The sequence below is a fragment of the Phodopus roborovskii genome, unplaced genomic scaffold (assembly GCF_943737965.1).
Source record: "Phodopus roborovskii unplaced genomic scaffold, PHOROB, whole genome shotgun sequence".
In the NCBI taxonomy this organism is placed as follows: Eukaryota; Metazoa; Chordata; class Mammalia; order Rodentia; family Cricetidae; genus Phodopus; species Phodopus roborovskii.
The window spans coordinates 3,778,930-3,792,420 of record NW_026126459.1 but is presented as its reverse complement, the minus strand read 5'-3'; the positions used below and the strand labels follow the sequence as shown (position 1 = coordinate 3,792,420).

The following is a 13,491-nucleotide window of genomic DNA, read 5'->3' as shown; positions in this document are numbered from 1 at the left end:
TTTTCCCTCTCAGAGGTACAGGGTGGAGGCCCACTCACAGGCAAGAGCTCACTACATACCACCCTGGCCCGAACCTTGATTTGAGAGGCATATGAGAAGTTTCTGAGGGTAAGGGCTGGATATGGGTGCTTGCCTACTATGTGGGAGTTTCTCAGCCTTGGGTTCCATTCTGCATTCCCCAATTCCTGGCATTACAAAAGCAAGCAGAACCCGAATTCCTGAAGGTGAGTCTATAGCCAGGTGCCTTTGCAATGGGAATAAAGAGAGAGCAGCACCCCACCATGACTCTCGGCATTAGCCCCAAACCTACATTATTTTCTCTAGTGAATGCTTAGTGCAATTACAAAGTAGGAGTGTATGTGTTTCATTCTTTCTCTCCCTTATATACACATACTTTAAAGATACAGGCAGTGCATGTATAAAAGTCTCAACACTGTACAGGTAAAACCAAGTCCCAGCATTCCTAGACTATGATGAATGGATGTGAATGGCAGACCCTCACTGACTACACATCATTTCCACTATATCCATGAAGAGAAAGACACAGCCTTGTCAAGATGGGGTGGCCAGAAGGTGTTCAAGAGTACATACCAACCCCAGCCCCCCCCCCCAGTGCAAGCTGAGGCTCCAAGGGATGGTTTGACACCAGGATTACTCCAGACTTCCCCAGTGCACAGCCCTGCTCTTACCATGCCCTCAAACTCCTTGAACATCTCAGTGCAACCTACAAGCTTGGCCACTACTCTCTGGCTCAGAGTCTAAGCCCTGTTCAGTCTTCTTAGAGATTTTGGATCTGGCAGGGGGTCCTTCCCAGTCTTGGAGCTCCAGAGAGCCCTTGAAGAAAACCCGAGCCTGCCAAGGGAATTACAAAAACAAAAATAAAGTACACCTGCCTCTCCTTCCTAGAAATTCATTCAAAAATGAACCAGTCTGATGTAGAATCTGACGTTTTGAATCTGAACCAACGTTTGCTTCAACTCCACACAGTTGATGTGGTGGTGTACACCTATAATGGAGAGTTCAAAGCCAACTGAAGCTGCATAGAGAGACTTTTGGACATGATTCCACACATGAGACCAGCCCTGAGCAGGTGCAAGAAAACAAACCTGACAGGGATGCAGAGCCTCAAGCCCCTCACGACTGGCCCCAGGTCCCAGAGCAATGGGGGCACAGGCCTGGAACAGCAAATGAGAGGGAGCAGGGATCCCAGGGTGGTCTATACCTCTGTGACCAGAGATGGTAAATGCCTTCCTTATGGCCTCTCATCTCATCCTTTAACTGTTCCATGAGGAGCTGAAACACAGATACTGTACAGGAAAACTGAACCGGAGGCAAAGGCTCAAAGTTCCCTGGGGCCATCCTAACTAATCCCTCAAGGCTCCTGGTCTGCCAAACAGCAGGTTTCCCACTCTTTGTATATCCTCCAAGGCAAGGAAGGATGATGGATGAGGGGTCTGGGCTCAGGGCTGGGGATCATGAGTGAAGCCTGCTGCTAGGCAGGACGGCATCCCAAAGAAGAGTTAAGGGTTACTGTGGACATGAGGTGACTAGTCCTGGCAGGATCATCAGTGGGCTTCGAGGTCCCTTTCAAGGGCTGTCTTCTGGGGGAATTTGGGACCATCTCAAAGGAACATGAGCGGGACCCTGGAAGCTCCTGATTGACCTCTGCCCATGGCAGGAAGCCTGGATTCCACCATACCAGGGTCTTGGACCTCTGCAGGGGAGCACCACCCCTCACCCATGGTGGGGAGGAGCACTCCACTCAGAGCAGCTCTGATAGGGTGTGGGGCATGGGGTCACAAGCATCTCTGGGATAGTCAGGAGTAGAGAGAAAACAAGCCCTCCCCTCTAGCTACCAGCTGGGAAAGAAGCAGGTGGTAGCCCTGGCCCTCCTGGCCACCCTGATGTCTCCAAGGCCTGATGTCTTCAGTACGGACCCTCCCCACTCTCCTAAGTCCTACTGTGCAGAGAAAAATGGGGCCTTTACCTTCCCCTGCTGGAGAAAACTGGGTCCCTACCTAAGGTGAGGCAGAAGGCATCCTGATTGCCAGCCAGCCTGTTGTTCCAGATGTCTTGTTCACAGGGGGATCCCTCAGCCAACACACAATCCTTCCCCTGTCCCCACTGAGGCCTGGCCACCTCAGCAGCACCCCTCAGCAGGTAGGTAAGGTCCAACCAAACAAGCACTCAGGAGAACCTGTGTGCAGGGACAAGGAAGAAACAGAGAGGGAGCACAAGCGAGATGTGGCCCTCTATAGAGCGCCCCCCCCACAACGCGCACACCCCTTCCTGGCGGCTGGGCCCAAGAGGGTGGTGGCAGGGAACTAGAGAGGACTGTGAGACCACCACCTCCCCCACCCGACTTCCTATAATCCTGGGCCGACCCCCCCATAGCACTCCTCCATGCCCCAGGGGTCTCCGGCTCAGCCACGTACAGAGAGCAGGGAGGACCGTCCCTCCAAGAGGAGGGACCAAAGGGTGGAGGGATGAATAGGGACCCACCGGGAGAGAGATGCCAGGCAGGCAGGCAGGCAGGCAGGCGAAGGACAGCAGCGGATGTTGGGGACCACTGCCGGGGAGCCAGGACACGACTGGCTGGATGCTTGTAGCTCAGGCCCTCTGTCCATCCAAGGCGGCTTCTCTCCGGGCGGTTCTGAGGCCGGGCGGGCGCTGTTAAAAAGCTTTTTATGTGTGTGTGTGTTAATCACATGATTGCCGTTCACCTGTATTTCGAACAAAGACAGCTCACTGTTTCAAGGCCCCGAACAAGAGTCTGGGCACAGGGAAGAGAAGGGAGGCGGGGGGAGGAGGGTTGGCAGCGCTGGGGGTGGCGTCGAGGAAAACTGGGGGGAGATTGTCCAAGGCCAGCGAGCGAGAGAAAGAGAAAACCCTTATCAAACTCCTAATTCACTGGGCTCTGCAGTCCCAGACACACTGGCCCAATTGTCTGGCTGGTTGTGTGTGCGCAAGCATGTGTGAGTGTGTGTTACCAATGTCTGCCACCCCCTCGACATGCCTTTGCCCTGTGTGACTATCTCTTTGTGTCCCACCATCTACCCTGGGGCCTTCCCAATCATGAGGCCTTGACTCTCCAGACCCCGGTTCCAGCCTGACTCCAGACAGTACCTGTTTGGTGTGGGCCTAGGGCCTTGCCCAGCTAAGAGGGACAGAGAAGCCACACACTGTCACTGGTGTGATCCAGGCTCCTCTGTTTGTCCCTCCATGGGCACCCCAGTTCTGCTTAGCCACTTCGCTGAGAAGAGAAGGGGACAATAGCCTGTGGAGGTGTGACAGGGAAAGGAGCAAGGGAAAGGGGCCCTAGGGCGATGGGCAGGAAGAAAAAGGATAGGAGCCAGGGCCGAGAAAAGGGGGTCAGAGTCAGGGCAGTTCCTTTCTCAGCAAGGGACAGTAAGGGACTTCATGACATCAGGGCTGGACTCTTCCATCCTTCCCCTTTCCTAGGAAGGGAAGAGCCGAGCATGGGAGTGAGATTCCAAAGTTCTCTGTGTCCTTCTTAAAGATGAGCCTCTCCTCCCAACCTCAGTCTCTTGTGTCTCTACCCTGGGCCAGTCCACCCTTGTGGATACTGAATCCATAGAAAAGGGATCATGGCTTCAACCAACCCGGATTTACATACTGGGCAAAGGTTGCTCAGCTGCTGCCCTCATCGAGACCTCTACCTGTACAGGCTGAGTCTCAGAGGATAGCAGAGGTGACAGTTGTGCTGACATCTGGCAGCGGTGCCTAGCACACAGTGGGACTCAGGAGGACTTCTTAAGTTAAGCAACACCAGTCATCTGCTTTCCTCACATCTCCCTCTAGCCCTTCGTCAACAGCCCATGCCACTACCTGAGGCAGAGGTCTAGGGTCCCAAGCAACAGGTTCTGACTGCACTACCTGCATCTCTCCCTTCCCAGATGTAAAATGCCCCACTCTCACACCAGCCGCCCAAACCCAAGCTTAGTCCAGGGAGACGGGCCTAGGAAGTAATGCGGGCAGGGCTGAGGGGGGGGTGCTGGGCAGAGTGGAGGCGTCCTGGGTGTTGGGGATGAAGGCAGCGCTGGAGGCTCCACCTTCTGCCCTTCCCTCCCTCCTTTCCCCCCTCCCCTCCCCCTCCTTCCTTCCCCAGCCGTCTGCAGCAGCTCAGTCGCTCAGTCAGTCTCAGGCTGTCCAGCCAGGGTGTTTGGTGGCAAGGATTCAGGCTCCGTCCAGACAAGGCCGTGGCCTGAGGCTTAGGGCCCCCCAGCCCCTCCCTCCCAGTCCATCAGCGTCACTCCCCCAGCCCCGAGCTGGACCGCACACCTTGGGACACGGTTTTCCACTTCCTCAGGACGAGCCCCAGACTGGAGGAGAGGTCGGAGGAGGTGAGTGCGCACTGCTCCCCTGGGCCCGGACTGCCAACAGGGGCCTGGGTCCCCCCAATTTGGTGTGGGAGAGGCTGACACCCCACAGGCAGACGTGCGTCCCCCACCCAGCTTCCCTAGACTGTCAGGGCAGACAGTCTAGGGGAAGGAGAGCTGAGAGAAAAGGTGGGAAATTCCAGGGGCCGGATTAGAGTCGAATAAAGGGTCCGTTTTTCTTCCTTTCCATCAACAAACCTCCACCCAAGAGTAGGTTGAAGGAAAAAACCCACCCACACCTAGAGACGGTTGGGATCAGGGGGTGGGAAGATGTGGAGGCGGGTCGCACCCTCTTAGGGTCTGGCATGTGCGCGGGCCCAGGCCCTAGTGAGTTTGCAGGGGTCAGGAGGGCCGCCACCTCGGGGCTACATCGCGTCCAGCCTGGGTGGGCGCACAGCGCTTCTCCATCGCGCCCTTTTCCCTGTCTAGGTGGGCGTTGGGCTCTTCGCGAGGACCCCTGCAGTGGGCCTGGGGGAGGCGGCCGAAGCGGCGGCGGCCGGGAGCGACATGGCTGAGGAGCAGGACCTATCAGAGGTGGAGCTGAGCCCTGTGGGCTCCGAGGAGCCTCGCTGCCTGTCCCCTGGTAGTGCACCGTCGCTGGGCCCCGACGGCGGCGGCGGGGGCTCAGGCCTGAGAGCCAGCCCGGGGCCGGGCGAACTGGGCAAGGTCAAGAAGGAACAGCAGGACGGCGAGGCAGACGATGACAAGTTCCCTGTGTGCATCCGCGAAGCGGTCAGCCAGGTGCTCAGCGGCTACGACTGGACGCTGGTGCCCATGCCCGTGCGTGTCAACGGCGCCAGCAAGAGCAAGCCGCACGTCAAGCGGCCCATGAATGCCTTCATGGTTTGGGCACAGGCGGCACGCAGGAAGCTGGCGGACCAATACCCGCACCTCCACAATGCCGAGCTCAGCAAGACGCTGGGCAAGCTATGGAGGTGAGCCCTGCCCCGCCCCAGCCCTGCAGGCCCTAGCCTCGCGGGCGTTAGGGCTAACCTGGGGCCCCAAGGTAGGATGGCCCAGGCTCCTCTCCTAGGGAATCCAAATATCTCTTTAGAAGACCATATTTGGGGACTTTGCCCACTCAACTATCCCTGGGTGCTCCCGTGGGGGCTCCTCTGGCTGCTCACCCTGGAACTCAGAACCCCAGCGGCCTAGGCTGGGCCTCCCCATCTTGGGACTGCGGGCAGGGAGGCGCCCCCTCGTGGTTGGAATTCTGTGGGTGGTGGGCAGGGAAGACCTTATGGTGGGTCGCTCTGGTGACCTCCACCCAATCCCGTATTCACACTCTTAGATGAGAGTGGGAAACTTTGGGAAAGAACTGTTCTAGCTGTAGATGCTGCGAACATGAAGCAGCCAGATGGAGAGCTTGAGGGGAGGAGAGGCTGCAAGGAAAACAAGGAACCCAGAGAAAGCAGAGTGTGGAGAACTTCGTTCCCTGCTGCCACAGGGTCCCTGTCCCAGATGCCCTGGGACACCTTCCCGACCCCAGCCTCTAAGACTGAGGGCTTCTTTATTCCCAGCAGAGGGCACACACAAAAACAGGCCTTTGCCTCCAGGGGTGTCGCCGAGCCACCAAGCTACTCACTCCTTTTCACTTTCTCCAGCTTTGGCGCCATCTTCCCTCCTTGGGCTCCACCCAATGGTTGAGCAACCTCTTCCCTAAGCTCAAGAACTGGAGCTGAGCACCCTAGCCAGGAGGAAGCCTGGCTCTGGCCAGGGTCTCACAGAGCCCTAGGCTGCCTAGGCTGGCCTCAAGCCTCTGGGGCAACGTTTTCCCAGGTAGCAAATTTGACCCTTGTGCTCACCTGGCCAGTTGCAGATGTGCAGACACCCCTACACACTGCGGGCGCCCTGGGCCAGGCCCAAAGGGAACAAGGGCTCCAGCAGGTTCTAGACTGCTGAGGTCACCTCATCCCCATTAGCCTTTCCAAGAGACAGGCCTAAGAGAAACACACTAACTACCTAGGTCAGTCGGCGACAGAGGCTAGCCACCGAGCCTTGTCAGAGGTTATTCCTGAATTCTCCCTGGTGACAGTGGGGAGTCACACTTCACTCTCTGGAGTGGTCTGCTGGGGGTAGGCAGAGAACAGGAGAATGGAGGGTTCCATACTTGAGGAGACTTGAGGTCTGTTAGAACAGCTGGCTCCTTCCCCTTTTCTGGCCTGGTATGAAGACCAAAGGCCTGGGAGCAATTCCTTCCCTAAGAACAGAGCAATCTGCAATCAGCTTCCTGGCCTGCACTTTGCCATGTGCTTGCTGAAGGCAGGCCCAGCACCCTCCTCCCGCCTCCTCAGCCCTCAGCTCTGACCAGCAGCTGGATGGCCAGCTGCTATGAGCCCAGAACCCAGCTCCACTCAGGAAAAGCAGTGGCAGCTAACTCCTTTGTCCAGGGCCGTCTAGGTGTATAACAGCAATGAGAGATGGACATTCATTCTCACACAGCCATCTGTTGCCAGGAGTATATGGAGTCCTCCGTTGTCCCTGTCCCAATTCCCACTCTAGGATAATTGATTAAGTCCCTTTTGGGCAGACTTGTTCCTGGCTACCTCAGATTGTGCCCACAGCAGTCCACCTGGGGCAGGGAAGGCAGGAGAGCCCCAGGGATGGGAGGTGGCAAAACAATACCAATGAGCCAAGACTGAACATGTGGCGGCTACCTGGACCCTGGACGGCAGGGACACTGGAATGTGGGCTGGGCTGGCCAGGCGCTCTAAGAGTCTGGACCTTCTTTCCCAAGCTCACGACTCCAAGGACACGAGGAGCGTACATGGTTGGGTAGACAGAGTGGAAAACATCCTAAAGTACAGACTGAGGAGAGTGTGCCTGTGTTCAGGGTCAAAGCTCTTGAACACTGGCCCTGTGAACACTTGGCACACTAACCTTGGCTGCCATCTGGGGAGGAACCATTACATGCTGACCCCATGGGATATTCGGTGCTGTTTAACCTGTATGGAAAGTAGTCTGAGCCAGGTCACTAGGACTAGGTTGCATCTGAGCATCTCCTATAGGGGGCTTATAAGCCTTTCCTTACCTCAAGTTGCACAGGCTTTTGGCCTAACAAGAGGACACATATTACAGCAGTCAGCATCCTACCAGGAGCTGCTCACTGGGCTGGGAACCAGTCTCCCTTCTTCATCCACCCATTCCAAACACAGAGGCTGGTGGAAAGACAAGGGGCAAATGAGGACTGAGCTGGGGGGTGGGGGTGACAGTGGGGAAGGGCAGCCCTGAAAGTGAGGGTTTGTAAGGAGTGAAGGTGAGCTGTGGGGATGGGGTGGGGTAAACGAGGAGACCTGCGTAGTGTTGGCAAGGAGGGGCTAAGATTGGAGCTGGCACAGCAGCACCCCCAGGTTCCTGTCAGGGCTAGATGGGTACAATGCGCTTGGGAGGTGATGGTAGGATCCAGTGTTGTGATCTTCCTGCACGTCTGGTGTGTGTGGCCCTCTCCCACATTCCCGGCCATTTTCTTGGTGATTTCAGGTTGCCATCCAGGCGGGAGACAATGAGGGTAGGGGAGAGTGTCCAGTGTCACCGGCCATCCCAGGAGCATCAGCGCTGGGCCCATGCTGGCAGAACGGCACCACCCCGCTATGGGGTTCTTTCTGAGGCCTGGCCTTGGGGTCTCTATCTATCCTGAAAGTCCACTGGCTCTAATGGAATCTGACTTCTCTAAAGGGTCCTTTGGGGAATGCTGGGAGGGTGCAGGGCAGACCAGGAGGCTAAGCTGCAAAGGAATGCTGCTGCTGGCTAGAAAGTGCCTGGTGTAGCCAGCCCGGAGAGGGGGCTTGGTCTTCTGTTGCCTAGGAGAAGAGGGCACCAGTTGAGTGTGCTGGAGGGAGAGAAACCCTTAAGTGGACGAATGGTCCCTGTGTCTGGAGTCTATGGATCTGTTCTTCCCCCCTCTTTAAGGCGCCCACCCTGTCTTCCTTACCCTGAGGCAGGCAAGTCCTGGTACCCTCCTCCATCCTACTTTGACCTGAAGCTGGAGTCAGAGGGCTTCTCCATGCCATGGGCTGGCCTCAGATTCCTCTACCCTCTGTCACAGATACAGGATCTCTCTCTGGAAACAGCTCCCCCATATTGAAGGGGGCTCACACCTAGAATTTTCAGTCTCACCATATGGAAATTTCACCAAATCATTTTTCTAGTGTTGAGGATGTACCCTTGGCCTCTCTTGTGCAACTCCTCCCCAAGGACCATTAGAGTAGCACCCATTTTCTCTAGGCCCCTCCCTCCCCAGGCCAGGTCATTTTATATCTCCGTTTCTGTTGATCCCACACCCAAGTGGAATAGGTGCTATCATCCCCATTTTGTAGGCAAAGAAACTTGGACTCAGAAGTAACTTGTGCAAAGTCTAGCATGCAGCTCCTAAATAGCAGAAACTAGGTTCCTCCACAGCCATCTGCTTCTGTCCACACCCCCTCCCCCAGGGTGTGAGCCAGGGAGCTCACCCTTCAATGAGGTGACCAGTTCAACTTACAGTTCAGTAACAGGAACATTTCCCTCTCCTGAACCTGCCCCTTGTAACTTCTTTTTGACTGCATGCTCAGTGGCTGGCCCCGGTGCCCTCTAGCCACTGAGAGGTAGGGGACAGAGATCACAACCACCTCAGGCTGGGGCTCCTTGGCCTGGTATTTTCTGGGCACTAACTACAGGGCACAGCCCTACCTTGGCCCTGCCTTCTGGGTGCCCCAGCATTCATGTTGGCTCTGGTGTCTTCCACCTCCAGGTTGCTGAACGAGAGTGACAAGCGCCCCTTCATTGAGGAGGCTGAGCGGCTCCGGATGCAACACAAGAAGGACCATCCGGACTACAAGTACCAACCTCGGCGACGGAAGAATGGGAAGGCAGCCCAGGGGGAGGCAGAGTGCCCAGGCGGGGAAGCTGAGCAAGGAGGGGCTGCTGCCATCCAGGCCCACTACAAGAGTGCCCACCTGGACCACCGGCACCCAGAAGAAGGCTCCCCCATGTCAGATGGGAACCCAGAGCACCCCTCAGGTGAGTGCTGGGTTGGGAGCTAGCAGTGTGCCTTTGACAATGCTGCAATGGGGCTGGAAGAAGCCAAGCAGTGGGGGGTTCCCTAGCCTGAGCTGGGATCTGGGAAAGGTTGGCCAGGGGTGCAATTCCCCTAGCTGGAGTACAGAAAGAACCCAGTGGCAGTTCAGGGGGCATTCTGGTAGCTTACAGTTAGGCAAGGTGTCTAGGGAGGGTCACTGGTGCTGGGCAAGGAAGCCAGTTCAGAAAGCCACAGCGGCCATGAGGTGAGAAGACTCCACTGCAGTTACAGGGAAAGGGCAGAGGGATGCTTTTGAAAAACAAACAAGTAAAAAAAAAAAAAAAAAAAAAAAAACGGGTGGTGGCACACACCTTTAATCCCAGTAGAGGTAGAGGCAGGCAGATCTCTGTGAGTTCGAGGCCAGCCTAGTCTATAGAGTGAGTTCCAGGCAGGGCTATGCAGAGAAACCCTGTCTGGAAAAACCAGAAAGGTGTGTGTGGGGTGGGGGTGATCAAACATGGGTGGACAGGAAACCATTGCCTCTTCCAGTTCCTGCCCTAGGGTGATGCTGAGCAAGCCCACACCACGGAGGGACCAGACATGGCCCCATTCATATTTAATTCACATTGAAGGTGTGAGCTGTACTGAGCACACACAGTGTGCCAGGCACAGGCTGGTTGCCTTGTATGTACTCATTCCTTCCACCAACCCGTCAGCACCAAATGGTGTGGTGGGGTACCAGCACTCAGATCACCATCATTCTAGAGATGAAGAGACAGAAAAAGGAGCCTGCTCCATAGCTGAGGGCTGAGCCCAGGGGGTGGGACTCCAGGACTTGGGGCCAGCTTTATGGCTACCTCATTTGTGTCTCTCACTAGCAGAGTGCCAAGGTGGTATGTAGAGAGTGCTCAGGGAGCAGAAAGCTCTGCCATCAGAAGACAAGCTAAGTCCTACTTTGTGTCAGGCATCGGAAGAGGATACCATGAGCCCACCAAGAGAAGCCTATGTTCCCTGACTCAGTTGCCTGCAGTCAAGAGGGAAGAGTAGGGATGGAACCGAGTGAATGGCATATAGGAGAAAGTAGCCTAGGAGAAGCTTTTTTGAGACACAAGTGGTTGCTTCTGTCTGTCCAGGAAATATCCAACTCCAGACTGTAATCAGGGAGGGGCTCCCAGAGATACAGCATCTAAGCTCAACTCCGCTTTACTGACAAACTGCTTAAAAGAAGGTTGAGGATTTTCCCGGAGTCATACAGTGAATGGCAGGGCCAGAATTCAAGCCTTGGTAGGTCTCCTGAAGTTTGGAGCCCTTAGCTAGTGAAGGACTTGACATTGTCTCCAGTGTAATGGTGGAGGCACAATCTGCCTCTGCAGCTGCTAGCCTTACAATGCAATGCCATGGGTTTGTTTCTCTATAGTGGGATGCGATGCTCAGTCTAGTCACCTTCCTTACATGTAATCTCATCATCAGAACCTCCAGGACATCCAGATGCACTTAATGAGATGTCCCCCAAATCCCTGGGACGGCAGGTGGCTTCCTTCTCTAGTCTCCTCAGTCCTTTGCATGTCCCTTCACACAGTACCTACTGCAGCAGAGCCTTGAATGGGCTCTTATCTCTTCATGGCTGCAAGCTTTTCTTTTCTTTTTTAAGAAACGGGGCCTGATTTTATTTCCGTTTATCCCTAGCATCTGGCACGCTGCCTGGCACTTAGCAGTGCCCTGAGCATTTGCTGAGATGTGTGGATGAGAAAGTTAACAGACAAAGAAAAGGGGGCCAGTAATCTAAGTGCCCTCTTGCGCAAGGATCAGCAGGGCAGAGAGTAGTTGGGCTTGAGGTTGCATTGAAGAGGACACAGTGCTGCTGAGGTAGTAGGAGATAACAGTCCAGAGTGGACAGGGCAGCTGGGGCTAGACAGAGAGTGACCAACAGATGTCAAGAGTGCTCTGAAGAGAAGGCAGGGCCCAGGACAATGGTCCAGCATGACCCAATAGGGTCAGCCATCAGGCAGCATACCAGAGAAGCTAGTCTCGGAGGTCAGCATCCTGCTGCTTAGAAGTGGGCCATGAGGCCTTTTAGGGCCCACTTGCCTCTAACCTGCTCATTCTTGCTCCTCCTGTCTCTCTCCTATCCAGGCCAGAGCCATGGCCCTCCCACCCCTCCAACCACCCCAAAGACAGAGCTGCAGTCCAGCAAGGCAGACCCCAAAAGGGATGGGCGCTCCCTGGGGGAGGGCGGGAAGCCCCACATTGACTTCGGCAACGTGGACATCGGGGAGATCAGCCACGAGGTAATGTCCAACATGGAGACCTTTGATGTGACTGAGCTGGACCAGTACCTGCCACCCAATGGGCACCCAGGCCACGTGGGTAGCTACTCAGCAGCTGGCTACGGGCTGGGCAGTGCCCTGGCTGTGGCCAGTGGACACTCTGCCTGGATCTCCAAGCCACCAGGTGTGGCTCTGCCCACGGTCTCACCCCCTGGTGTGGATGCCAAAGCCCAGGTGAAGACAGAGACCACAGGCCCCCAGGGACCCCCACACTACACCGACCAGCCATCCACTTCCCAGATCGCCTACACCTCTCTCAGTCTGCCCCACTACGGCTCCGCCTTCCCCTCCATCTCACGCCCCCAGTTTGACTACTCTGACCATCAGCCCTCAGGACCCTACTATGGCCATGCAGGCCAGGCCTCTGGCCTCTACTCGGCCTTTTCCTACATGGGGCCCTCTCAGCGGCCCCTCTATACCGCCATCTCTGACCCCAGCCCCTCAGGGCCCCAGTCCCACAGTCCCACACACTGGGAGCAGCCAGTATATACGACTCTGTCCCGACCTTAGAGGGGGCCCTGTCACCACCAGTCCCTACCTGGCCCCAGGGCCCCTTCCCCCAGCCTGTGTACCCTGCTCCCCATCAGCCCCTGGCCTGGCAGTGTCAGTGGAGGAGGCTACAGGGGCTGACAGGAGCAAGGAGGCTTATGCCAGCTCCTGCCCTGATGACCTCCACCCACCCTGGCTCTGGAGGCCCAGCCCTGACTGAGCTGGCAGAGGAGGAGTTTGATGGCTGCCCCAGACTTACGATGAGGGGCCACCCACCCCTAGAAATGAGCCTGTATCCTAGCACCTAAGAAGTCCTGCTCACTCCTTCAGGGAGGTAGGAAGCATTAGGGTGGAGTGCCTCAGTCCTGTTTCCTCCTTAGAGAGTAAGGGGCTCAAATGTCGGTGTGCCATTCTGTCACAGTGCCTGAGAGCTAGCCTGCCCAGGGACCTGCCTCAAAGCCTGGAGCTGGCTCTGTCCTGTCACTAAGGACTAAGGACAGCTTTGAACAGCTTTGTGGGGAGTAAGATGGGATACTCAATGGAAGCTCCGATCCTTTCAATGCCCCCTCCTCACCTGAATGCAGGAAGGAACTAGCAGAGAGAAGTCCCCAGATCCAATTCTGTGTTGACAACCTCATCTTTTGTCTGAGGACTGTCCCCAGGCTCTTCCCCATCACCTCCCACACCTCAAGGCCCACCCCAAGTGAGGGGCAGGGCTTCCAGGAAAGGTCAGAGGCATCTTACCCAGCTTTCCTCTTGCCTCCTGACTGTCAGCCTCAAGTCCCCAGGCTCAGAGTTAGTACTGCACGGGCCCTAGTCCCAGAGCCCAGCACCCAGGCTGCTGGCAGCAGGCTGGACACTTAATCCCTGCCATGTACATTCCACCCTTGCCCTGTGCCCTTCGCTCCAGCGACCGATACCTTAATAAAGTACATAGCTGTCTCCCCATCTCCTGTTCTCAGCCCAGTCCACATGTAACACATCAGTGCCCCTTATTTATCTCCGTAGCCGCCATGTTCCTGCCCCTTCTCTAGTTACTCCAGTCCCCATTAACTTTCATTAAGCACTCCAAGTAATAAAATCAAAACTTCTGGTCACCTGCTTGGTGGCCTGACCTGGCCTGTCTCTTGGTCTCTTATCCCCATACCTGTGCTTCTTCAAAGGCTTTACGGAAGTGACCAGGAGAGCGCAAAGGTGAGCAATTCCTAGGATCTTTCTCCCCTAAGGACATGGGGATGGTGGTTCCATAGCATCTATGGATGGACCCTCTATGGCTGCA

The 13,491-nt window shown here is 56.0% G+C and overlaps 2 protein-coding genes across 2 annotated transcripts in view; one reads left to right on the top strand and one right to left on the bottom strand.

The window, feature by feature from the left end:
- The window catches only part of Micall1 (MICAL like 1), a 210,913-nt gene that overhangs the window by 153,833 nt on the left and 43,589 nt on the right, over positions 1–13,491 (bottom strand). The gene's annotated exons all lie outside the window — the stretch shown is intronic.
- Sox10 (SRY-box transcription factor 10) lies at positions 4,854–13,160 on the top strand. Its single transcript, XM_051189364.1, has 3 exons — positions 4,854–5,335; positions 9,130–9,398; positions 11,530–13,160. Exons 1-3 carry the CDS (start codon positions 4,908–4,910, stop codon positions 12,231–12,233), a joined length of 1,401 nt encoding a protein of 466 aa, XP_051045321.1. The 5' UTR covers positions 4,854–4,907; the 3' UTR covers positions 12,234–13,160.

Coding starts and splice junctions, on each gene's coding strand:
- Sox10 (XM_051189364.1), top strand. CDS start 4,908: ATGGCTGAGGAGCAGGACCTATCAGAGGTGGAGCTGAGCCCTGTGGGC. Junction 5,336..9,129: donor ACGCTGGGCAAGCTATGGAG/GTGAGCCCTGCC, acceptor TTCCACCTCCAG/GTTGCTGAACGAGAGTGACA. Junction 9,399..11,529: donor GAACCCAGAGCACCCCTCAG/GTGAGTGCTGGG, acceptor TCTCCTATCCAG/GCCAGAGCCATGGCCCTCCC.